General features: G+C 41.7%; 1 protein-coding gene across 2 annotated transcripts in view; it reads right to left on the bottom strand.

The window, feature by feature from the left end:
* Nucleotides 1–27,795, bottom strand: part of mrvi1 (murine retrovirus integration site 1 homolog) — a 103,306-nt gene that overhangs the window by 33,627 nt on the left and 41,884 nt on the right. For both annotated transcript variants that reach the window (XM_048607007.1, XM_048607008.1), the window contains 10 exons: nt 27,336–27,436; nt 22,779–22,858; nt 20,511–20,684; nt 19,175–19,252; nt 17,349–17,446; nt 12,864–12,914; nt 12,183–12,770; nt 6,134–6,212; nt 5,066–5,183; nt 3,436–3,466 (listed from right to left, as the gene is read on the bottom strand). In XM_048607007.1, the coding sequence (XP_048462964.1) occupies nt 3,436–3,466; nt 5,066–5,183; nt 6,134–6,212; nt 12,183–12,770; nt 12,864–12,914; nt 17,349–17,446; nt 19,175–19,252; nt 20,511–20,684; nt 22,779–22,858; nt 27,336–27,436 (1,398 nt within the window). The remainder of the gene's footprint in view (nt 1–3,435; nt 3,467–5,065; nt 5,184–6,133; nt 6,213–12,182; nt 12,771–12,863; nt 12,915–17,348; nt 17,447–19,174; nt 19,253–20,510; nt 20,685–22,778; nt 22,859–27,335; nt 27,437–27,795) is intronic.

A 27,795-nucleotide genomic window follows, 5' to 3' on the forward strand; every position in this document is an offset into this window, starting at 1 on the left:
TTCTGAAGAAGGGTCTAGGCCCGAAACGTCAGCCTTCCTGCTCCTCTGATGCTGCTTGGCCTGCTGTGTTCATCCAGCTCTACACCTTGTTATCTCAGATTCTCCAGCATCTGCAGTTCCTACTATCTCTCAAATATTAAGTAATCCAAGAAAGGGACTGTTAATTTGTTATTATGTTAAAATATATTTTCATTATTTTTAAAGATAAACTAAACTAAACTATATTTCTAGTGCAAAATAAAACTGGTAGAGATAGGAAATATAGATTCTGCAACTCATGCTAGACTTTTATTACATCTATCTCAAGTGCAATGAAATCAAATCAATTAACTACCACCAGAATGACTTTCAAAGATATGACCACCATACAGTGAAAAGATTTATACGATTTCTAGTGCCGCATCCATAAACACCGACATACTAAATACCACCATGCTCCAGCTCCACTTCAACTCTCGTCTTTTCACCCTGGTTTGTCTGCCTATGTTCTTAATGTTTTAGTTGGGATGTCACAACATTAAACATGGGGTTCCAAGTTCTCCATGATCGTCATCAATTCCAATCTACAATGGAGCAGCGAACAGACCAAGCCCAGCAAAACAAGTTGGCTAACTGCACAGTGTGTGACACAGTGGTTCAGTGGTTAGCACTGCTGCCTCACACCACCAGGGACCCAGGTTCAATTCCAGCCTGTGTGGAGTTTGCATATTCTCCCTATATCTGCATGGATTTCCACCTGAGGCTCTGGCTTCCTCCTACAGTCCCAAAGATCTGCAGGTTAGATGGATCGGCCATGCTAAATTGCCTGTAGTGTCTAGGGATGTGCAGGTTAGGTGGATTAGCCATGGGAAATGCAGGGTTACAGGGATAGGGTAGGGGGTGAGTCTGGGTGGGATGTTCTTCAGAGAGTCGGTGTGAACTTGTTAGGCCGAATAGCCTGTTTCCACACTGCAGGGATTCCATGAAAATTCTACATCTGTTGCTCAACTATGGCTTTTATCAGTTTCCAGTTTCTTTATCCTAACCAACTCCTCTTCACCAATGAAATCCAACCACCATCAAGATGGTCTGCCTTGAACAGAGGTCTAACCTGTTGCTTCAGCATCAATCTTCTCTGCATGGCTAAACTTCTTCTCACTGTGAACAACTTCTCATTCAACTCCACTTCCTTCATCTAAATAAAAGATCCTATGGTATCCACAAGATTGCAGATCAGCTGGGTCTCTTTGTGGGCTATGTGAACATTCTATTTTCCAGTCCTTGGTCTGGTGAGAGTGACTGCCCTTGACATCAAGGCAGCTTTATCCAGGAGCCCCGGAGGAACTGGGGGGAAAACTCTCCACTGAGGAGTTCCTATGGGTAGTGCCCTAGGCCCAACCACCTTCAGTTGCTTCTTCAATGACCTTCCCTCTATCAGGTTTGGAAGTGTGGATGTTCACTGATGATTGCACAATGTTCAGCATCATTCACAATTCTTCAGATACTGAAGCAGTCTGTGACAATTTTCAGAAAGACCTGGACAATATCCAGCCTTAGATTGATAAATGGCAAATAACATATGTGCCACATAAGTAAGAGGCATTGCCCAACTCTAACAAGAGTGAATCTAACCATCTCTCTGTGACATTTAATGGCATAATCATCATTAAATTCGCCACTGTCAGCATTCTGGGGGAAACCGAACTGGACCAGTCATACTGTGGTCACAAGAGCAGGACAAAAGCTAGGAATTTGATGTCAAGAAACTCACCTCCTGACTCCCCAAAGTCTGTCCACCATCTATAAGGCACAGCTCGGGAGTCTGATGAAATACTCCCCACCTTCCTGGATGAGTGCAATTCCAAAAAGATTCAAGAAGCCTGACACCATCTAAATAAAACAGCCCACTTGAGTGACACCCCATCCACTGCCTTCAATATTCACTCCCTTCACCACCAACACAGTGGCAGCAGTATGTACTATGCACTAGATGCAACTCACTAAGCTTCTTCAACAACATCTTCTAAAATAATGACTCCTACCAAGAAGGAAAAGAGCAACAGACAAGTAGGAGCACTACTTTCTCCAAGTTCTCTTCCAAGCTGCACACCATCTGACTTGGAAGTATAACACTATTCGTTCACTGTTGCTGGGGTAACAGCACTGTGGCTGTCCCTACATCCTAAGTACACTTTCTTCAGGGCTACTAGGGATAGCCGATAAATGATAGCCTAGCCAGTGATGCCCATAACCCTTGAACAAATGAAAATAAAATTCAGGCCCTTTCCCTTACCCCATTTCCAGGACAATGATAACTGGATTGATGCTACTTCCTGCTCTTCCTGCTGAATTTTACCAGCTATTTATAGAATATAGAACAGTATAGTGCAGGAACAGACTCTTCAGCTCACCATGTGCATGCCAACTGTAATGCCATTCTAAACTAATCCCATCTGCCTGCACACAGCCCACATCCCTCTATTCCTTGCCTGTTTGCATATCTGTATCAATGCCTCTTAAACATTGTGATCATATCTGCTTCTACCACCTTGCCTGGCAGCGTGTTCCAAGCACCTACCACTCTCTTCATAAAAAAAACTTGCCTTGCGCATCTCCTTTAAACTTTCCCTCTCTCACATTTAACCTATGCCCCCTAGAACTTGAAATTTCCATCTAGAGAATAAGATTGTGACTATCCACCATATGCACGCCCTTCGTAATTTTATATGCTTCTGTCAAGTCACCCTTCAGCCTCTGATGCTCTACTGAAAACAATCCAAGTCTGTCTAACCTCTCCTCATAGCTAATACACTCCAAACCAGGCAACATCTTGGTAAATCTCTTTTGCAACCTCTCCAAAACTTCTACATTATTTTCTGCTTTAATTTTGGATTTCCACCATTCGCAGTGCTCTGTTTTTGCAATCAACTGAGTTGTTAGCCATCTCTCATAATATCTTCCTCTTTGACCTGGTGTTTAACTATGCTACGTGGAGCAACATTTCTTGTGGTTAAAGGCCCTATAACATGTAAATTGCCCTTATAGTCATTATCCTGGAGCATCCCATTAATGTGCCCATCAAATTCAGATCCCACACTTCGGGGACAATGGGACTGTTGTACAGAATCTGCTAAATACATCACTCATTTAAGTCTGGATTAAATTAGACTGTTAAATCTTAGTTCTGGGATTTTCATTGTGTTCAGCAATGACGAGTCAGTCAGTTATTGCTGACTTGAAGCCAGTACTCTCTACACTTGAGAATTTGCCCTCTGACCTTCAGTCAAACAGATACGTCATAAAGATCCACGGGAGACTCTGAGAGGGCCTTCGATGGGAGACTTGTTGACTTTGTACTCATGTCGGTTTATATTTTTGATGAGAATAGGATGTTTTAATGGAGTTACAACCAGCACAGTGCAAACCGCTGTCAGCAGGGAAATGAGATAGACCCACCTCAACTTCCTTCTCAGTCAGGGGAGGCAGACTGCAAGAAGAAAAGAAAAATATAAGTTACACAGACACTGTGGCACAGAAACAGACCATTTAGCCCAACTGGGATTGCCAATGGCTCTGGAATGACCAGTAATTTCCTGGATCCAAGGATTCCTGCCCTGTCAGCCAAGAAGATTTACACTTCCTGTTCGAGTGCATCACTACTATCCCCCTCCCCTGATGCACTCACCTCCAGCCCAGCTAACCTTTGGTTTATGATATTACTGGCTTCTTTAGGCTTGGGGACATAAACCTCCTAAAGGATTGGAAACATGCCAAATAGAAGAGAGAATGGAAAGTTGCAATAATCGAGAGAGGCTGTGAAATGGGAATCTTTAAAATGGGGGCATTCTTCAGCTTCTCCTTACCAAACATGACATCCCCTCTTCATGGGAGGCCTCCTCGTTTTGGAATTTTTCACACAACAAACACTCACTACAGGGAATCCAACTTTTCTAAGTTGAATGTAATAACATTTCTAGGGGGCATGTCATTAACCATCACATGGTTATGCATCAGATGGTTAGAATATCACTTGATCAAACATACAAAAATGTCTCCAACCACAGCTGGCAACTCAACAACTACCTGGTCGCACTAGCTTTTTGTCCCTCACAAGCCTCCTGCCACCCATCTTCATCTAAATCCATTAACATATCCTTCATCCTTTCTCCTATATCTAGCCTCCAGTGTTAATTTTTGTTAGATATTGCTCCTGTGATGTACCTTGGGATATTTTATTATTATTTAAAGATACTTTCATAAATGCTAGCTACTGTTGTTTTAAAGTGTAAATTTGCTCAGGTTTATAGATTGTATAGCTCTGTTGTCTGAGTACAATTATTGTTGTAGTTCTTGTTAAATCCACTGAAATCAGTCTCCTGCCTGCTAACTTGGTGGATCACAAATTCAGTCAGTAGCAGGACTAGTGAACTCTTCCATTCCACTTGTATCAAACACAAGTTTATGACAAGCAGAAAAATGATTAGATTGTGGAATGTCAGGGAAAGAAGGAGAGAAACAGAAAGGAGAGAAAGGGAGAGAGAGAGAATGAGACAGATGGGCAGACACCTAACTGAAAGATCTAATGGAGAGAAAGACAGAAAGGAGGCTGGATGACATAAGGGAAAAGGATCCATGGAGCTTAGAGAGAGGTAAAGAAAGAGAAAGAGACAGAGACAGAGACAGAAAGAGAGAGAGAGTCAAAAAGCAAGACAAAGGGACAGAGTCAGACAGAGAGTTAGGAGAGACAGTGTAACCAGGAAAGAGAGTTAAAAATGCAGAAAGGGTCAGGAAGAGAAACAGAGAAAGGATCAGAGGAAAGGAAATGAGAGAAATATAGTAAGAGATAAAGGTGTAAGAGAAAGAGTTGAGAAATGAAGATCCAGAGAAAAAAGAGAAAACAAGAGTGTGATGGAGCATACACAAGATAGACAGTAAGACACAAACAGAGGGAGAGACAAAGAGAGTGCGGCAGGTAAAGAGGCAGAAAGGTAGTAAAAGAGAAAGAAACAAAAAGAGGTGGAAATAAAGAGAGTGAAGGGGGTAGAGATTTGAGAACTGAGCTGTTACTCAGAAGTTGTAACCTTACCCTCCAGGCAGTGATCTGTGAACCTTCAACTTCCTCAACAGAGAGTCTGGGATATTTGGCGTGATGTCAGAATTGCCTTTACTCCCTTCGGCTGCTGGGCAGGGCGTAGGAGACGGACCTTAAAGACATTTCAGAAAAAGTTTCCAAGAGCTGTTAGAACTTTCTAAATGGCAAGAGAAAAAGGTTTAAACTTCCCCAGTTTGACTGCAGCAGAGGAACACCTTGTCAAACTAAGGTTCTGAGGAGGAGTTAACTCTATTTCTCTCCACAGATGCTGCCTGACCTGCTGAGCTTTACAAGCAATTTCTTCTTTTGTTTCTGATTTCCAGCATCTTTCGTCTTTTACTTTGTGAAATAATGCAAGTGATAAACAATTTGTGATGCTGCCAGAGCCCTGCAGTTGTTTGCTCTCTGGTTTCCCCAGGGTTAAACTCAGGGCCAGTAAGCTCAGTGACAAAATTAATTAAACTAATTAAATGTTTAATGGGCAAAGAAATTAAAAGTATCTAACTCAATGCAGCTCACGTCTTTTATATAACAGTTGATTCTACCCCCACAGAGGCAATGAATGTTTTCCATTAGTCTGGGAGCTTGGACAGCAACACTGCTGCAATTCAAAGCACATACTTGCTATTTATCAATACATGCTCGAACTGTTTAACACACACAATAAAAAACCCAAACCATGCCTGCACCCCCATACACACAAAACCTACTCCACCCCCACACAAATCCCACACACAAACCTCAGCCACTGCCAAGCCCTAAGACTCCAAGATAGACATGGAACCCCAAAACAAAAATAAACCACTGCACCACACACTGGCACATTTAAACACCCTCAACAACCATCTGACACATACACTCCCAACACATACATACACAATGCCCCATCACACACAGACACAGACATACACACATATACATACAGCCCTTCCCAACATTCTCCAACTGTCATACATGCACCCAATCTCTGACACACAGTCCACCTACAAACAGACAGAGTCACACATCCCAAACCCCACACATACACAAGAATCTGTGCCTGATTCAGCTGCTTTCTCCTACCTCTGTCTTGTTCGATTGTTTCACTGAGATCCGGTAATCTCAATGCTGACAGGTTTTGGTTCCTCATCATTTTATTTTCCTGATTAAATAAAGAGAAACCTTTTACTTGTCTCACACTGGAGATTGGTTTACTCCTGCAATTATTGAGGTTGCATTTGAACACACAGGAAGCGATTCTCAGCCAGGCAAAATGGCTATTGTAGGATTTCACTAAAATGCTGCATCTTTTGATTTAAAAAAATCCCACAAATATTGTAAAACACCTTACAACTACCATAAAGACCAGTGTATAAATCACACAAATGCAACAGTTGCCTCCATGGTTTTTATGTTTTAGCCACAAGACATTATTGATTGCGATTAACTCTCCAAGGTTCACAGGTTATAAACTGTACACGAAGCTGTGAGGCACAGCAGATATGATGTCAGATTACATTTCTACCTTAGCTTTTAAAGCAGGTGGTTTGTCACACATTATTCTTCACCATATATTGAATGCAACTCAAAAATCAAGAGATGTAGGATATTTCCCAAATATAATTTGCTAAAGGAACAGCACTGACTGCTGCAAAAATGATACCTCAAGGTTAAATCTTTTGCATCAAATCCCACCAACAGGATATTGAGAAAGATCCATCAAGTTCACCTTGTTCAATAAAAATGTAGCCTCACAAACTGCTGTTGCACCTCCCAATAAAGCTGACTGTTGGATCAAACAAATAGATTGGCCACTGCAGGGACAAAATACCTCATGGCAATTTCCCTTTTACTCTAAGACTCCAGCAGAAAAGATGTTGTTTGCAAGACAATTACAATCTAACTAACCACAACAACAGCTTGCAATTATCAGCTCCCATATAAAACATGGCAAAGTGCTTCACAGGAATGACTATCATATTGGAGAAAGAGAAATGGAACTGAGAGAAGGAGAGGAAGAGAGAGCGAGAGAGAGAGAGACAGAGAGGCAGTGAGAATGAATGGTAAGGCAGGGAAAAGTGAGCAGGGAATAATAAAATAAAAAATGTAAGAGTGGGACGAAGGATCAGGATGGGCTTAACAGCAAGGAGAGACAGGAAGAAAGGTCCTGATACAGACAGGAAGGGAGAAAAAAGATAGGGAGAGACAATGTGAAAGAGCAGAGAGGGTAATTGTTCACACTGTAAGAAATATATACATTAATGGACTATGAAAAACTGAAATATGGAACTGAATATGAAATGTTTAGATGTTTTTGGGTTGAAGTTACTTTATCATGTGATTTCTTGGATACAAAACGTCAAAAGATCAAAGAGAACTAGGGATTATCTGCTATAACAAGGTGTAGAGCTGGATGAACACAGCAGGCCAAGCAGCATCATAGGAGCAGGAAGGATGACGTTTCGGGTCTAGACCCTTCATCAGAAATGGGGGAGGGGAAGGGGGTATCAGACATGGGGGAGGGGAAGGCTGTGTTCATCCAGCTTTACACCTTGTTATCTCAGATTCTCCAGCATCTGCAGTTCCTACTATCTCTGATACAATAGGGATTATCTGCTGTTTACTGGAAAAGCAAATAATTTTGGAAGAGTCCACTAAAAAGAGTTTAGGAGAAAAAAGTGGATTTTATGTCCCTACAGTACTAGGAGAACACAGCCTCAGAGTGCAGGGATGACTCTTTAGAACTGAGATGGGGAGGAATTTCTTCAGCCAGAGGGTGGTCTGTGGAACTCGTTGCAGAGGGGTGTGGAGGCTAAGTTATTGAATGGAATTAAGACATAGTCAGGTTCTTGATTAATAAGAGGATCAAGGATAATGGGGAGAAGGCAGGAGAATGGGGCTGAGAAACATATCAGCCATGATTGAATGCTAGAGCAAACTCAGTAGGTCGAATTCCCTAATTCTATTTCTATGTTTTATGGTTTTATGGTCTTATGGTCTAATTGCTAGGCAAACAGAATTGGAAGGACCCTAAGATCTGAGCTGGTCAGTGCCTAGCAATAACCTCTGGCCTGAAGTTGCTGGGTGTTTTCACAGACCTAGATGTGTGTAATTGAAAAAAATGTACAGCTTTCTCTCTCTGTCAGTAAGAGGAAAAATAAAACCAGCTGAAAGATCTTTCAGGGAAATATTTGCAAAACAAATTTATATATAAATGTTCATAACCGTTTTCCATCTGAATCTGAATTCTGGTCTGAAGATTTTCCACTATTCTGTAACTGTCAGTTGCAAAAGACCACATATTTTTGGAACTATAAACTGAAATGGAAGTTGGATTGCTATACAACTGAAATACCAGGAGAATTTTGCAACTTGAAAAACAATTGCTATATATTTCTGAGCTGTGCAAAACAATACTGTTTTTTTGAACCAGTGATGTGGAGAATTTGAGACTGAATGACACCGAGTCTTTTGAGTTAAGAACACTCTGCCTGATTGACTGAGCTGTTTATTTTTAGGGCTGTAAATTACATTGACCACTTCCAATATCTCGGGAGTGTCCTATTGGCCAAAGCAGCTATTGATGAAGGGATCCAGCATCACCTCCAGTGTGCTAGTGCAGCCTTCGGCCACCTGAGGAAAAGAGTGTTTGAGGACAACATCAGATCTGACATCAAGATCATGGTTTATAGAGCTGTGGTGGTTCCTGCCCTCCTATATGGCTTTCAGAGATGGACTGTCTACCGCAGACACCTCAAGGCACTGGAGCAGTACCAACAATGCTGCTTGTGCAAGATCCTGCGAATCCGCAGGGAAGAAAGACATATCAATATGAGCATCCTCGACGAGGCCAACATCCCCAGCATTGAGGCACTGACCACCCTTGATCGGCTACAATGGGCTGGGCACATCATCCACATGACCACCACGAGACTCCCCCAGGCAGGTTCTCTACTCCCAGCTTCAAAATGGCAGACAAGCCCCAGGTGGACAGAGGAAACACTTCAGTGATACCCTCATGACCCCACTGGCAACATGCGGCATTCCCACAGACACCTGGGAATCACTGGCACAAGACTGTCCAAAGTGGAGGAAGAGCATCTGGAAAGGTGTCAAGCACCTTGAGACTTGCTGTTGGCAAGAAGTAGAAGCCAGGCAAAAATAACAAAAGGAGTCCTGTGCCACATCATTGCCCCACCATCCCTTTCCATGACCACCTTCTGCCCCAAGTGTAATAGAGCCTGCAGTATCTGCATCAGTCTGTACAGCCACGTATGGACTCACCCTGAGAGTGGAAGAGAGTCATCCTCATCTGCAAAGGACTACGAATGAGATGAGAAATGCCAGAACAGCAGAGAGAGAGCATCTGCAGCCTGCAGACAGTAAACATCCTTCTCTCTCTCGCTCTTTCCCTCACTGTGGGAACAGACAGAAAACCAAGAATGCTAGACTTTTGACTTTCAGAATGTTGTTTATTCTGTCTACATTATTTTTCACTCAATGTTAATGCATCAAATTGTTTGTCTTTTGTCTGTTTTACTCATGAATGTTTGTGTGTGTTTGGGGTTTTTGAAGGGGTATAGTTTAAGTTGCATAGTAGTAGATTTGAAATATGGAGTTATTTTCTGTTAATGATGAAACCAGAGAAATTGCTTTTTTCCTGAATATTAGTCTGTCAGCAAATTGGTCATTTTAGTGATCTACATGGGACGATGTGAGGTAGGATTATCAGTGCACCCTTCCAATTAAAGTGCAACATTTCAATCAGATCTTATTGACAGTAAATCAAAGGAACTGTGAGGGGTCAACCCATTTGTACCCTTAACCCACAGGAGTGCTGTTTTCTTCACTTGTTTCTCCAAACACAATTTTCAGAACTCTGTTGTCATGCCTGTGCATGAATGTGTGTGTTTGGGATTAAGTAGGGAATATGGTTTAACTCTGAATAGTTTAGTTGTTAACCATTTTTGTTGCTTGTTTAAAGAACAAGTCTTGTTTGTAATTAATGTATTATCTTTGAGTTCATTAAAGAAGCCTGGTAGACATTTCTTTGACTCTGGATAGAGTACAAAAGAGAGACAAACTGACCATTATGATACCAAATAAATCAGTTAGTTATACCTGGTAAGTAGTGGGGTTTCATTACCAGCTCACTCCTCTCATCAGAATTGTAACAACACATAAAAAAAAAAATTAGACATATAAATCAAATACAGATAAAGGATCACAGACACATGAGAGACAGATAGAGAGAGAGAGGAAGGGAAGCTATTAACTTATGGAATATTTATAGGAGAAAGAGGCATTTGTTCTGGCCCTCTGTAGAAGAGGTTCAGTGATAGTCATTCCACTGTCTTTTCCCTGTTAGCATGTAATTTTTTTGCTTTTTTCAGGTAATGATCTAATTCCCATTTGAAAGTCTCAACTGACCTTGATCCCACCACATTCTCAGGCAGGACATTCCAAAGGCCTGTCAACTCACTGCTTGAAAAAGCTTACCAGAATAGCAGCAAGCTAACAGCCTAAGGTTTCTCACCAGGACTATCAGAGCTCTCCAGTGCCATTTAAATGAGGTGACTTTTCTCTGGCCCACACCATCCAATTAGTTGAGTGTTGGAGATTCTGAGGGCAGAGGTTTCTAGCTCATTTAGCCACTGGATTTCAATCCACAAGTCACCCCACAAGGGGACAAAGGAGGTCTTATGAGCCTTAGGTGCATAATTAATGTCTCCCTCTTAGGCAGTCCCTGGTGATCGAAGATGACTTGCTTCCACATAAAAATTAGTTCTAAAGTGGCTAAAGAGTTCGGCGCTTGAACTACAGTCCCTGTCACAGGTGATGTCATCAGCAAACTTGTACATGAAGTTGGGGTGGAATTTGGCCACACAGTCGTGAGTGTATAAGGAGTATAGTAGGGGACTGAGTAATGTACATTTCACTTAATGAACATTAGCAACAATATAACTGTTTCAAAACAGTTGATTTAATTTAAAGTACTTTGAGATGCCCCTGAGAAATAAAATTATAAGAAATTGTAACAGATCAGGCCATTTGGCACTTTGTATGTCTGCTAGTTCTTGGAACAAGCAGTCCTGTTTTGTCCTAGAATCCCACTTTTTTGCCCATAACTTTGTAAACTTTCCAGCCTCTGGTATATGCCTGATTCTCTTTTAACATTATTTATGGAATCAGTTTCCACTATCACTTCAGATGGAATGTTCCAGATGCGTAAGTGATGTTATTAACTAAGGAGAAAAACTAAGTTTTACTTGTTGAATTCCCTGAACCACCTGCCAACCCCAAAAAATGTACTATCCTAAAATGTCCTTGCAGTATTTTTGTTTATAAATTAATTATAGCAAATCAAATCTAATGTACAAAAGGTTGATCATACTGATTCAGATACAATCATTTTAAAGTAAAGCATTTTCTCCTCATTTTACTAACATTCATCTTATACTTTATACTCAAAAAACTCAAACTTACAGCATTTTGCAGAGCAAAGGTATGAAGCTGGTTCGAGTGTAGAACATTCTCTGCTGCAGACATTTGAAAGCTGACAGGCGAGAAACGACAGCACTGGAGTGCCATCATTTGTGGGTGGGTTTAATTACTGCGTGACTAGTTTACATACACTGTTCCCATTATAAATACAGACACTGAGACTGATAATGGGAAAAGTATGGCACCAAAATGCGACAGAGCTGTGGCAGACAGAAAATGCACACTGATACATGATTTTTAATATATGACAAATGTTTATCAGTTTAGCTTGAAAGCTCTTGCAGAGGCAGCTCTTATTCACAGCTGTGAACAACAGCACTCTGAGGAAGCAATAATGGAAAATCTTTCTGGTTTCCTTTAGTACATTCTATGCTTTGTATCATTTGTATCCTGTCAAGCAACAATAGCATGGTGTAGCTGACAAGGTCAGAAGAAACACATGCAAAGTGCGCTTGGACTAAGGCAAGATAATACCAGTTTTGCTTGCTGTTTATGTCATGCTTGCAAGATCACAGTGGAAAGCATATATGATAGACCCTCGACAATCTTTAAAGGAATATGCACAGGCCCCAGCAAGCATGCAAGGCTTTTCTCTGTGGAAAGCCTTCCTAACAAGCGACAATATTACCTCTCGGAGCTTGGCAAGTTTCTGCATCTTCGGTTGCACAGATAAGTCTTTGCAGTTGGATGCTTTCAGTTGACTGGCATCAAACACTTCACTGAATCCAAATCTCTCTTCTGCCTTGGGTGGTGATTGTGGCGGTGAGCTTAGTTCCTCATCGACCTCCAGACATTCCCAGGAAACGGCACGCAACAGAGGCTGTGAACTAAACGACTTGATTTCAGCCCTACAGGGCATTCTGGAGCGAGGAACAGTCTGCTCTGTGTTTTCAGGGGCAGGCTTTGGAGTGGCTAATTCAGAAACTGGAAGCTGAGAGGGCCTTAAAGGACATTGCTTGTACTCTGGAGTTCCCAGCTTTGTAGGACTACCCAAAGCATGTGCTGCCCCATTGGAATCTATGTTGAGGTTTACTTTGACATGGTCACTCTTTTCCATTGACTTGGATTCTCTACAGGCATCAGTTCCCAGTAAAACCGGTTGGATTGATGCCTCTGAAAATTTTGCAGAAGGAAGGACTTGGGAACTCACTGGTGCTGGGGATAACTTTCTGGCTTCCACTTTCTTTCTGGTCGGAGATATTTTTCTGGTGTGTTTCTAATACAATAGTTTAGGATAAAAAAGATCAGTCTTAAAACAGTATTGCTCATGAAACCAGAATTAAATGATTAATATAATGACAGAACTAACCTCAGAATTTAATTGAATGTCCTGTTCTCTTGTGCCAGGGACTTCCAAAAGCTATAAGTGAATGACATATTATATCACCAAAACAAAGCAAGGTTACTGTGACACCAAGGTGGTGTGTTGCAAGTACAAAGACTTAATGCAGCATGTTCCAAGTAATCTTAAGTGGTTAAGAACTAGTCCCTAGATTACAGCTCACAACCTAATAAATATTATTCACAATTTTCAAAAACTCCAATTTCTGCCCAATAAATTCTGAGTTATTCTAGCCTTGAAATCAACAGAAATGGTGTTGGAAACCTAATATACTGCAATAACCATCAATATCAACTTTCGAGCTGCAATCCCTGTGATCCTATCAACCGCCTTGACAGGAAATGAGACTCCACCAATGATTCCTGCATTATTTCCTACTTTATACTTCTATGCCGTTTTGTTCTCCACAAAATCTGACTTTTACTTCTGGTGCCTCTACTCTTTATCTTCATCCATAGTTTTGGTGTCAGCAGCTCCTTTAGAATCATGCACTGCATAGAAAAAACCCATTCAGACCTGTGATGCGTGTGACTGGTCTTTCATAAAGCTATCCAAATGGTCTCAGGTATTTTCCCCATTTCCACAGCCTCTAATAGATCTCTCACACTACTTTCAATTTGGGAGGCAAAAAACATAAATTACTGGTGAAAGCAGAACTGGCAGAACTGATGAAGAGTCACCAGACTTGAAATATTAACTCTGCTTTCTCCCCACAGATGCTATCAGATCTTCTGAGTTTTACCAGCAATTTCTGTTTTTGTTCCAGATCCCCAGCATCCACATTCTTTGTTTCGTTTCAATCTGAGAATTGTGTTCAAGTTAGTCCTTATTACCAAACTTTTAAATGATTCCATACACTCTACAAAGGCCTAAGTCTTACACACTTCCTCCAGGTTGCATTCTCACTGTGTTCAAATCAAACTGTACTGTAGCTTATTCTTTCCCAGCACTTCAAAGATGTGAAATTCCTTAGTTTCTTTACCATTCCTTTCCCCTGAGATTCTATGTGATTAAAACCCAAGCTCTGTGCCTCTGGATCACGAATCCCTGATTAAACCATATCTGCCATTCTTAACTGTAGTAACATTCTGCCAGGTGAACCATGGATTCTCAATAGAGAAAATTAAATGTCCTTTTCATAGAATGATGCAAAACCAAATGAGGCCATTTAACCTGTTTTTCCGATACTGGCTTTTTGAAAATGCAATCCAATTAATCCCATTCCTCCCCTCTTTCTTACAGCCCTGTAAAAGCTTGTCCTTCTATCTCATTTTGAAACTTAGTGTTGAATTTTCTTCCATCACCCTTTTGGGCACAGCATTCCAGATTCTAACAATTTGCTACATAATTTATTTTCATTAATGTCATCACCAGTTCTTTTGCCAATGATCTTATAAGTATGTCATCTGGCTACCAATCTGCTGGCAATAATTCATCCTTATTTACTCTATCAAAACCTTTATAATTTTGCTTCTGCTCTGAGGAGAACAACCAAACTTGTCTGGGCCTTCCACACAACTAAGTCTCTCATTGCTCAAACCATTCTGGTAAATCTTATCTGCAGCCTCTCCAAGGGCTTGACATCCTTCTGAAAGTGTGGTGCACACAATTGGATACTATATTCCAGCTGAAGCTAAATCAGTGTTTTATAAAGGTACAAATTCCCTGCTTTTGAACTCTATGCCTTTATCTATGAAGCTCAGAGTGTTGTAGGTGCTTTAAAGACAGTCTTTTGATCTTGTCCAGCCACCTTCAAAGGGTTGTTTGATGAAGTATGAAGGTTACTTCCAAGGATGACGACAGCATCAAAAACCTATAAATCTCTCTGTCGGGAGAGACATGAATCCTGGAGCTACAGCATGCAAATCCATCCAAAAGTCATAATTGCTATGTCTATCCCACAGAAGTGACAAATTTGGTTTCACCATCTCTTGCTAAAGATTACATTAATTATGTTTTTAAGTTTATTAAACTGAGATACTTTGCTCACTGGTAATAGGAAAATGACCCAAGTACAACAGGGATGTTTAAAAAATTTTGGGTATGGCATTGCATGCAAGGTCAGGATACATGGTCATTCCTAGTTGCTTAGGTTTGTTGTAACTGGATGGCTTGTTAGGCTACTTCACAGGGAAGTTAAGAGTCAAAGTGAGAACAGAATCACACCAGAATAAGCAAGAAAGATAAGCTTCCTGCCCCAAAGGGCATTATTAAACCAGTCGAACCTCTCCCTGCTTATGCACAGAATCGTACACACCATGGAACAGCGCTATTCCCTCGGTCTGTTCTGTGAGCTGTAGCATCTTGTTCTCATTAGACCTGTATGTACAGGATGGGCAAGGACTTTATTTAGTAGAGCAAAACACTGCAACAATTACACCAGAATGGCTGGTCAACTGGTAGGTACTGATGCATTAAGTAGCCTGGGCATTAATGCAGGAAGTGAACAAACAGAACTCTGCTGTTCTTGTTAGTGCAAATGCTTTATTTTCCTGAAAGCTGAATATGAAAACTGAAGTCTTCCAGGAATAGTGTGCTTGTGCCAAATATGTTAAAATTATATGAGTGTGATATCAACAATTCAAGATTACAGAGGCACCATTTTCTGGAAAAACATGACATTGACAGCAACAGAGAATTCAGAAGAGGTAGCTTGGACACATTGGCTTGGTGAGGATGGAAACATGGCTGTTTCTCAAACAGCTACCATGTGGCAAGAGCTGGATGTGGATGGAGTGAGAGAAATATTAAAGATTCAAGTAATTCCTCCAACATTGCTTTCCTAATAATCACCAAAGTCCAGGTTCAGTCACCTATGATGCATGAATATCCTAGGTCTGCTCACAGTCTTAGCAACAATGTCTAACTTACAAATGTAATTTGTACCTCATTGCTATATTACAATATACTACATCTTGTTAAGCTAAGAGTCTCTTCTCACAAAGAGTCATACCGTTTTTTCCTCTCCCACTGCACATCAAATAAGCTGTTAAACCCAGTCAAGGAAAGTGCAGGGAGGCAGCAAAATAAACCAACTGCAACATTTAAAGGAGGGGAGTAAGAAAAGCACAACAGAGAGGTATTGAGAATGGGATAGCAGGGAAAGTAGCATAATTTAGAAACTGATTACAATAAGACTGGGCAAGTGAGAAAGAGGTTGCAGAGAGATTCTTGAGAGTAGAATTTGAGCGAGATCAAGAGCTGGGAGTGAGCAGGAGAGAAGGAATGAGCATGAGATGGGAAGAGGTGGGTAGGAACTGGAAGTAGCAGCAGGTATGAGAAGGGAAAGATGGGTGCAAGAAGAAGGGAGAGTTGCGTATGAACAGGGAGAGTTGGATGTGAATTGGAATGGAAGCTGGGTGTGAGTTAGAGAGGGAGGTGCATGGTAGGTGTAAGCTAGGGTGGAAGGTGGGTGAGCTAGGCAGGAGATAGGGCAAGGGTATGTGAGCTGGAGCATGGTTGAAGGTACAACAACCACACCCACCACAAGACCAAGTATAAGCAATAGTTGGGTGGAAATACAGCATTCATGTTCTATGGACACCTAATCAAATCCAGAGTTTTTCACGGCAGTTCTTATATAGAAAGTTATCATAAATTTAACAACATAACTTATTAGATATAATCTCATACTTAATGCAATATGTTTTAATTAATGAATTGACAGGTTATCAAATGATTTCTGGAGAATACAATTATCAATCAGGCCAAAATATAAATTTAGTTTTTAATTTCAAACATAATATAAAATAAAAACTCAATAGAGTGACTGTGAGAAGAACTTTCTCATGAATGCTAATCACTCTGGGCTATACCTATTAGGATACTAATATGGCACTGTCATTTTGAAAAGTCTTTGTCATGGGAGGTGGGTTTTGCTGGCAAGGCTAGCTTTTGTTGCCTACATCTAATTGCCCAATGAAGAAACTTGCTAGGCCATTTCAGAGAGCAGTTAAGAGCCAATGTTAGTCTGGACTTACATGGAGGATGGCAAACTTCATATAAATGAACTTGGTGGCTTTTTACGACGATCTAGTAATTTCATGGTTACCAATCCTTTCAACTTTCAACTTTCAACTAGATTTCAATTCCAAATGTTTTAATGAATTGAAGTTAACTTCCATCAGCTGAATTTAAACTGTGTCTTCAGGACATTCACTAGCCCGCTTGATTATTCCTGATGCTTGAAGATAAGAATTGCTGTGTACACCACAGAAATGTACATCAAATTGATGTTTACTCATCAAAGTTACTATTCTCCAATCATCTCCAGGTCAAAGGTGAAGCCTGATCTTAGATTTATGACCCAGTTAATTCTAATCAAAACACGCTGTAATTTGGTAGAAAATTTGTAGGCTGTTATTGAATGGGACAAGAACTCATCACGGTATTCCCCCTAACCTCAGCAATTCCCTGAGAGTCTGTACCATTGCAAGTTTGGATTGATTTTACCTTCATTTCTTTCTCTCTGTTGGATGATGGAGGAGGTTTCTCCCCTGCTTGAGTTGAAGTCACAACCGTTGTTCCTACACAGTTTGCAGTGCATGGATCTGAACCAAATGATAGAATCATTACACTGTTTACATCAGTGGGTATGGTTCACATCAGATCTCTCATGACACTTTAAAAGATCAGAGACTTTCTCCCTTTGGAAAGCATAAAGAAAGACTGAGGGTCTTGCATTTCTGTAGCACCTTTCACAGCCTTAAGACGACCCAAGCATTTCACAGATAGCAAATTACTTTTGAAATTTGGTTTCTGTTATAATGTAGAAAATTAGGAGCTAAGTTACACACAACATAAACAGTAATGTGATAATGGCCAGATAATTTTTATATGGGACATAAAATGGCCCCTGGGCACCAAACAGAGCTTTCCAACTTTACATCAAATCAGTGTCACAGGAACTTTTAAACCCCTTTAGAGAGCAGGCAGGGCAGTGGTTTAATGTCTGATCTAAAAGAATACACCTCCACAGTGCACGGGAATGTCAGCTTGAATCACAATCTGAAACGGGACTTGAAATCACTACCTGCAGCCTCAGAGGTGAGTTACTCACTGAGCCACAGTCAACACCTGCACAAAACTCAGCAGTATCTCCTTTGTGAAGCTGGTGGAACAGTGTCAGCATTTTTCTTCTTTTCCTTTTTCACTACTGAGTTGTAGATCTCACTTGAAAGGCCATTATTAATTGCCATTGAGCAGATCATCCTTGAACCACTGCAGACGACATCTGATGTGAGTACACCTACAGTGCCATTTGGGATTGAGTTGTGGGATTTCACTTAACAATGGCGAAGGAATAGCAATATAGTTCCAACTCGAGATGGTGTATGACATGGTAGGTAACTGAAGGCAATGGTGTTTCCTTGTCTTTGCTGACCCTTCCTTCTTGGTGGTAGGGGTCATAGGTTTGTCAGGTGGTGTCAAAGCAACCTTGGCAATTTGATGTGAAGCATCTTGGAGATTGTAAACACTGCTGACACTGTCACAATGGTGGGGGGAATGAATGTTTAAATGTAATTATTTATTCATACACAGAGATGTCCAATGAATATTGAAAATGCCAGAAGAATGACCAATCAAAGAGGAAATTTCATAGTGTGTACACATCCTGCTACATACAATGAGGAGCAATCTGTGCAATATACTGATCTATCGCGACAGGAATGTGTTGCTTTAATAAATTTCACTACTTCATGGCCTTGGAGATAAGTCATGGTTTCTGTTTCTAGTTTTGAAGAAGTTAGATATAGTTCTTAGAGCTAGAGGGATCAAAGGGTGTGGGGTGAAAGTGAATGATTGTATCTTGGAACAGGCCTAAAGGGCAGAATGGCCTACTCATGCTCCTATTTTGTATGTTTCTATATTTTGACAATGACTGTACACTGGCCACTACTGGAAAGATGCTTGTGGTTGTTTTGTTGAAGACAAGATTGGGTTTGCCCATGACGATACTTCTCCACCTCCTGCCTTAGTAGGATAGCTCACAGACACATGCTGTCTGGAATCCTGTATGCAGATGTGCCACAGGGAGGAACAGTTGCTGAAGAGAGGGCTTTAGACCAAGAACTGAAATGTGGATTAGGCTGGATAGCTCCTGGTCAACTGGCACAGATACAATGGACTGAATGGCTTCCTTCTTTGTTGTAATTTTCTATGATTCTATGAAAAGGATAATTAAACATAAACAGGAAGAGATGTTTGGAAACCTTTCAGTTTATGATGTTCTAAACAAACTTTCCCTGATAACACATGCAATGACTCTGCATACTTACCAATCTGTGGTTGTATGGTCACAGAGTTACTTCTGGAAGGGCTCGGGGAAGCTATTGGTGTCCGTGATGGAGTGAGTGCTACAATCAATAAAAGGAAAAATGTCATGCAGATATACCATGGGCAAGTGCATGAATTCAGCAGACAAGGACCAACTGCAGAAACAGCTATTTACTAGCACTTCGAAAAAGAGAGCATCTGTACTTTGTTAGCAGGAACATAACTCTCACTTGTTTGTGATTAACTCTTTTCAATTATCAAATCATCTGCTTTTTATTCTCATTATTTAGTACAAAGGTACAGATCAGTCACAATCTAATTAAGCAATGAAATAATTTCAAGGAGCTCCTCCTGTTTTTATGTTTGTCACACAGAGATAATACTGAGAGTTGATTTTTGAAATATTTCCCAACTTCAGACTGGTGTTCTGTTGCATTTTTATACTTCCTTTTGCAATCTCCAAAGCACTTTAAAGTTAGTTAAGTACCTCTAAATGGCTGTCACTGTTATAGGAAGGACCACAGCCAATTTATGTACAATAGAGACAACTAGATTTGCAGATGATCTGTTTTAGAGACATCATCAACCTAAAATATTAATTCTGCCCTTCCTCTGCTGATAGTACTTATCCTGCTGAATATTTCAGGCATTTTGTTTTTGTATTTACTCTGCTTTGAGAATTAAACATTGGCTAGGACACAAGGAAGAATTCCCAGCTGTTCTTAAAATGTTGTGGTGAAATCTTTTACATTCTGAAAAGACAGACAGGCCCTCAGTTTAAAATCTCACCCAAAAGACAGCCTGATGAAAGTGCGGTGTTCCTTCAGTACTGCACTCAGAACCTCAGCCTGGAGTTTTGGGCTGCAGGCTCTGGAATGAAAGTTGAAGTTTTTAACTCAGAAGAGTGACTCTACCCACTGAGACATGACTTACACTTCTGCTTTTCCATCCGTCTAGCTTTACACATTCTCACAGTTCCATGTCACCTGTTTCCCTAAATGGAACTCATAGTGTTCACCTGTAGTGGTTCTACCTGTACAAAACTCCTGATAGACTCCATTGGCTCTTTGGGTCTCCAGAAAAGAGTTTCAAAATCTTAGTGATATCCTTCAGCTCACAATCTTCACACTTTGACATTCATATACCCACTATTCCCCAATACCTACCCTTGGAGTGTTTGATGGGGACAGTGTAGAGGGAGACCAGCTCTGTATATAACTGCATGCTTTACCTGTCCTGGCAGTGTTTGGTTTGAGAGTGTAGATACAAGTTTACTCTGTGACCACTTGAACAAGATGGTCAAGGTGATTTCTTGTAGCTATGAGGAGCCCTATTTACCTGGCGGAGAGTCAGAAGTGCTGTTTCTGGAACGGCGGCAGCGACGCGTGAGAAACCTCTCACTGATCTTCTTTGCTTCCTCCAGCAGTTCGGCATTTTTCTTCTTATCTTCATCTGAAAGCTGCACTTCTGGTAACTTGTCATTCACTAGATCATAGATATGGCCATCACCATCTAAAAACAAGAAACATCAATCAGTAACACAACCTCAATCAAAAACAGCATTGTATATTTATACAGCGCCTTTAACATAATAAAATGACCCATGGTATCTCACTGGAATACCATGAAACAAAATTATTCATCGAGCTACATAAGGTATTTGAGGAGATCAGAGAGACAGTAAGGGGCAAGGCCATGGATGGATTTGAAAACAAGGATACATGTTTTAAAAATCAAGGCACTGCTTAACTGGGAACCAATGTAGATCAACCAGCACCAGGGTGTTTGAAGAATGGGACTCGGTGAAAATTAAGTCACCAGAGTTGTGGATGACTTGAAGACGGTAAAATTTAGCTGGTAAGCTAGGACTGCATAGGAGACGTGACAAAGGTGCAAATGAGAATGTAAGCAACAGATGAATTGAGATATGGAGCAGAGTCAGCTAATGTATGGAGGTGGAAATGGGTGGTCTTAGAGATATCATGGATACTGGGCTGGAAGCTCATCTTGGGTTCAAGCAAAGAGTCACAAACAGCCTCATTAATGAGTCAACTGACACCTAATATCTCTAAGCCCACCTCAACTGCATGGTAACTCAGGGATTAAAAGGAGGCTGTACAGACACACAAATCTATCATGGCCTTGAAAGATCGCCCAGCAAAACTAGTCAGCTATTATCAGGCGCTCTGTGCTCAGGCAAATGGTCCCAGCATTTGTCAGAGGAATGGCTGTTGGAAGCAACCACTTGTCTGACCATCCCCATCCCTTTCCAACAACCCCATTCTGCAATCCACATCTTGACCCCCACCCTAAGGTTCCCATCCTGCCAAAACTCACCTATGGCCTGGGGTCCCCCTGTGGTCCTTGGTATTGGCTGGGAGCTTTGCCTCCAGCAGTCACTGCTCCTACTGGTAGCAATGACAAGTTGCTAGCCTCTGATTGACAATAGCTCTTGGTAAATGAGACTTGTGCTAGAAGGGGCCATAGGGGAGGCCCCAACAGTGGCCAATTAAGTGCCTGAAGGACATATGACCTGGGTTTTCCTCAATGTGCAAGATCCCCACAGCTTTGAGAAAATGCTCATATTGTTTATCTCTCCCTGCTCTGAGGCTCACTGAGGGAAATGCTGTGATTTATATTGTTGCCTTCCACAATTATTTTTTATGTAAGTTAAAAAGTGAAACGGGAAGGAAACAGAATGAGAAACAAACACAGTGACACAGAGTGAAATTGAGGCAGCAAAAGGAAGGCAGAAAGGGCGACAGAGACGTCAGAGAAAGAAGGTGGAAATTAAGGGAAAGACAGAGAGGGAAATGGATAATTGGAGAAAGTGACCAAGAGAGGCAGAGATAGATAAAAAGAGAGAGGAAGGAAGAGACTAAGAGCAACAGACAGGAGAGGAAAAATATAAAACAATGTAGGGAAACTAACTGGGAGTGAAAAACATAGAGAGGCAGACAGAGGCTTAGAAAGAATGAAGTAACAGTCAGAAACAGAGGGTCAAAATCCTGCTACATCAGTGTAAAAAATGAAGACAGAAAAATTAGTTGCAAATTAATAACTGGAGAAAGTAAATAAGAGAGGCAAAGATAGATAAAGACAGAGAGGAAGGAAATGACCAAGAGCAATAGACAAAAGAGGAAAGATACAAAATAAGGGACACAAACTGACTGACAGAAGAGTGACTGAGATACAGTGACAGACAGAGGCTGAGAAAGAATGAATTAGAGTCAGAAACAGAGGGTCAAAACAAAAATAAAGTTGCTGGAAAAGGTCAGCAGGTCTGGCAGCATCTGTGAAGAGAAAAACAGAGTTAACATTTCGGGTCCGGTGACCCGAACATTCTGAGGAAGGGTCACTGGACCAGAAACGTTAATTCTGTTTTTTCCTTCACAGATGCTGCCAGACCCGCTGCGCTTTTACAGCAACTTTGTTTTTGTTCCTGATTTACAGCATCTGCAGCTCTTTCAGTTTTCATGGAGAGTCAAAACCCTGCTAATCTGTGTGAAAAATGAATACAGAAAAAATTGTTACAACTTTAATAAGTGAATATAATAAGTATAATATGAAGTTAACCAGGAATCTCTGTGCTGATCAATACTTTACCAACAGAGGTCAGGGAACTTGTTGAGGAGAAGGAAGTTCTGGAGTTCCGGCTGGACCGTCTCTGAATAGGACTATGGGATCTGCAAAGGACAAGAAAAATGTTCAGACTAAATTAAAATCTAAAATTCATGCGGTGTAAATTTAATGGGGTCCTCATTTGTTATCTGAAGTAGAACTTCAATTTGGCAGGGTGGGTAATAAATATATGGGGGAGGGGGAATATGCAAAAGAGGTGGAAACACCAAGAAGAGGGGAAGGGAAGGAATAAACCTTAGGAGATAATAAATAAACAAATGCAGAGGGAGATAAATGCCAGGCAGACTGAATCAATATCAGGGAAGGAAAAGTTTTTTTTTAACTCGCTGTCACTAGCCAAGCCAGCATTTATTGCCCGTCCCTAATTACTCAGAGGGCAATTAAGAGCCATCCACCATGGGTCTGGAGTCACATGTAGGCTAGACCAGGTAAGGATGGCAGTTTCCTTCCCTAAAGGACCTTAGTGAATCAGATGGGTTTGTCCTGACAATCAACAATGGTTTCATGGTTATCATTAAAGTATTAATGACAGAGTTTTATTGAATTCAAACTTCACCATCTGCCATGACAGGGTTTGAACCCAGATCCCCAGAACATAACCTGGGTTTCTAGAGTAACAGTCCAGTGATAATACCACTAGGCCATCACCTCCCTAGGTGAGATTATGCTGACTGAGTGAGCAAGTAGGGGTTAATGTGTGAGTTAACAGTGAGTGAATGAATGATGAGTGCAGGATGGACAGCATGAGTGTTTCCTTCATTAATCCCAATGTTTATATTTGGATCCTAAAAGCCATTGGGCTGAATTTTACACTTGGTTAAGTGTGAGTGGGTTACCTTGTAGGAGAGGTTCTTACCACGAGGCCCAGTGGGATTTCTCACCATACTTTACCAAATACGCCTCAGTAAATACCGACTCTGCCTCTGTGCCATTCCTGACATCCAATTCTATCATCGTTTTATCACGCATAGTGCCTGTTGTTCTGGGAACAATCTGTTGAAAGACTAGCCACCTTGCCCCGTGCCATCTTTGAAGAGTTGCTGTGCAGAGACTCAAACCACCAAACTACAGCACACCACACCTTACCTGTCCCTAGATACATCCTGTCTAAACAACCTCTCTGAGTTCCTGCTAATCTTTCTCCAACGCACAGTGGGCACTTGCATCTGGTCATCATCCATTCGGGGAACATCACTGTCAAGCAGTTGGCCATGTCCAAACATAAGCTTTTATTAACAGCTAGCAAAAGGAAGCACAAAGGAAATGAATACAGCCTCCAGTTTGCCCCCCACAATGCAAAATAAATGCTGGAATGATGACTGTGACAGTCCATGATGCTCCTCTGCACCCAGCTAGCATCGGATACTGGAATCAGGTCAGTCATTCTGCCTGCCCTGAAGCACTCAATGCAGCTGAGCCTCGACAAGCACAAGGACAGCTTTCTGCAGCTCAATGACCTCATCCTCCTCCTCATGAAGATTGCTCCAATTCCCCAGCTCCTCAGTATATTTAGAACACAGCTTGCCAGGATAGTGCAGCTCACTCTGTCCAGACAATACTGGAAGCCATCCCCACAGCAGATACAAGCTACAGAACTGGATCCCAAGTAGCCCCATCTTCTGCTCCACATCACCCCTGGTCACACACAGCATTGTACCAACTTGGTGAACATGTCGCGCCCGCTGAGAGACCAACACATAACATCCAAAAAGGAGTGCCTGCTGCCCTCCAGGCCACTTTCCATCTCATACCCACCTCAACCATTCCACTGTCCAATGCATTCATTGGACTCCAATGTCATACTTAGATGACTTACGATGCAGTGATGATCCCCTCATCCCAAAGCATCCCTGGGAGTTCCACAAATGATTGGAAGCTTTTGGTCAGTAATTGCCTCCTTTCAAATTAATGTCACTAACTTCTGTATCACTCAGCTGACAATGCAGTTGTTGACTTGCTTGCCGAGCTGATAAGTTTGAAGGCTTCACTGGAGGTGCACTGATGATGTTACCTAGCATGGTGATGAAACATTTGTGAACAAACTTACCAGCTCAGAGAACAAGTCAATAACCGCATCCTGAGTTACAAATCTTCTCAAAAACCTTAGTTGATAATGCTAGTTTGGCTAATGCCAATGAAATGGCACAGTCCAACTTGGACCAACATTTCAATGCCCCATCTAGAGTGTTGTCTGAGCCATTATTTCATTGCATTTTACATCTAGAGAATAGATCATAGATCATAGGTCATAGAATCCCGACAGTGTGGAAACAGGCCCCTTGGCCCAACAAGTCCACACCAACCCTGGAGCATCCCACACAGATCCATCCCCTTTAACCCATCTAAGCTACACATCCCTGAACACTACAGGCAATTTAGCATGGCCAATCCACCTAACCTGAACATCTTTGGACTGTGGGAGTAAACTGGATCACCCGGAGGAAACCCTCACAGACACGGGGAGAATGTGCAAACTCCACGCAGACTGTCGCCCCAGGGTTGAATTGAACCTGGGTCCTTGGCGCTGTGAGGCAGCAGTGCTAACCACTGAGACACCATGGCCAGGGATAGCAGGGAACACAGCTGAGGGTGGACACCATCAGCTCTTGGCTGTGACTGGATGCCAGGTACCTCGTTCTCATAACAGGGTGGGGTGGAGGTGAGGGGGGTGGGCATAGGAGGAGTTGAATCGAGGTAGAAGGGGATGAGGGCTGGAGAGTGATGGGGGAGGAGGGAGAGGAGGATGGGAAAGGCGGAGAGGGAAAGGAGGAGGAGAAGGGGAAAACAGATCGATAACAATGGTGTCTGGGGCACTGCATTGGGAGTACAATTGAATCACATTCGCAACAAACTTTGAAAAGCACTGTAAGTGGCTCTGTCACTGGATTATCAATCCAGAAAGTTTAAAACCCACCACACTGATTTGAGGATTTAAATTTAGTTTTGAATAATCTAGAGATTAAAAACAAGCATTAGTGAAAGTTGTCAAAACTTCATTTAGTTTAGAGTTCTTCTGGAGAGTGAAATCTTTAACAGGATCTGTCTGAAACGTGATTCAAAACTACCCTGAAGAGGCCCAACAAAGTAGGTAGTTGTGGTAAAACTGCGACCATATGGTACAGGGATAGTAGGAACTGCAGATGCTGGAGAATCTGAGATAACAAGGTGTAGAGCTGGATGAACACAGCAGGTCAAGCAGCATCAGAGGAGCAGGAAAGCTGACATTTTGGGCCTAGACCCCAAGAAGGGTCCAGGCCCAAAACATCAGCTTTCCTGCTCCTCTGATGCTGCTTGACCATAAGGTACAAGTGATTTTTGAAGGCATGTCAGGAAATGAACAGAACAATAACTTGCATTCCTACGCTATCTTTCGTCATCATCGGGCATCCAAAGCACTTCCCAGCCCCAAAGTAACATTCTGAATTGTGTCACTCTGTAATGCAGGAAAACGAGCAATCAAAGTGTGCACAGCAAGCTCTCACAGACAACAAACATGATCACTGAGCAGTCACACTCCTACGGGATGTGGGGAGAGAATGTGTGAGAGTGGGGACAGAAAAACATCCTGCTCTCGGAATAGGTCGTTCAAACATACAGAGTCATTTTGTTTGAACAATGACTCAACCTTAAATGATTCAACCCTACCTCAGCTCTGAACAAGGAGTAGGTCAATTGGCTCCTGAAGCCTGCTCCACCATTCAATTAGATCATGGCTGATCAAAAAAAATATGATTTCCCTACATGACACCACACTGGACGGTATCTTTAACATCTAGGATGTAATATCAATACTGATCATCTGCTCTTAGATCCTAGAGTGAGGCTGGAACCCACAGCATTGTGACTCAGATGAGACTATTATCAAGCTGAATCAAACAGCAATGAGTGATGATCAGATAATGTGTTTGAGTGATAACTATTGGCCAGGGGTTAGAGTTAAATCTCATGCTCTTCTTTTGTATTGCACAGTAGGATCTTTTACTGACATGACTGACAGGGCTTGGTTTAAAAGTGCATCCAAAAGGCAACAGCTCTAACAGTGCATCAACTCATCCATCTGAAGGTTTAGCAATCCCACAGTGCTGCCCTTCTGACAGTGTGGTGGGTGTTGCCACAGTACTGTCTCTCTGTCAGTGAAGTATTCCCTCAGCACTGCCCTTGCAATGATTCAGTGCTCTCTCAATGCGCCCTCCAACTGTCCAGTGCTACCTCACTGGGAATGTCAGCCTGGATTATGTGGTCAGGTTGCTGGAGTGTGATCCAAATACACGAGTTGCTCCCTCAGAGGTGAGAGTAAAATGATGAGTGGGAGCTTAGGTTGGTCACTGAACTATTGCTGACAACCTTCACACAGGGGCTCAGTAACGATATTATCTTCAGGAGAGGGAAGGGAGGAAAAAAAAAACAGGCTGGCAATTTCTGCAGAGTTCCTTCCGGATTGTACGCTGTTTATGTGGAGTTTCACCAAAAGTCGCAGCACTCAGGAGAATTTCCACAGATGTCTGGCTCCACAGCGCTTACCTTATCTGTGATGTTTGATCCAACTCCCTGTCTGGAGAGCTGGTGATGTCTGGGAGAACTATTGCTGGTGTCTCACTCATCCTGGGATCAGATCCTAGAACCTACAATCAGATTTAATGCAAAGGTAGTTAATTTAAAAAAAAATAAGAATTAACTCTTCCTGTGCCAACACCATGACAAATTTAAATACAATTCAAAATGGCCTCTGAAAATCCTGGAAGTTCTTAACTTTTTTCATACCTAGAAGACTAATTCAAAACCTCCTTGCATCATGAATAAATGCAAATGTTAAAATTGTGCAAAAACAAAGTTGCTGGAAAAGCTCAGCAGGTCTGGCAGCATCTGTGGAGGAGAAAACAGAGTTAACGTTTCGGGTCCGGTGACCCTTCCTCAGAACTGATGGTGTCTGGGAAAACATCAGTTTATATGCAGAAAATAGGGAGGTGGGTGGGGTAGGGAG

The sequence above is a fragment of the Rhincodon typus genome, chromosome 17, assembly GCF_021869965.1.
Source record: "Rhincodon typus isolate 14 chromosome 17, sRhiTyp1.1, whole genome shotgun sequence".
NCBI classification, from domain to species: domain Eukaryota; kingdom Metazoa; phylum Chordata; class Chondrichthyes; order Orectolobiformes; family Rhincodontidae; genus Rhincodon; species Rhincodon typus.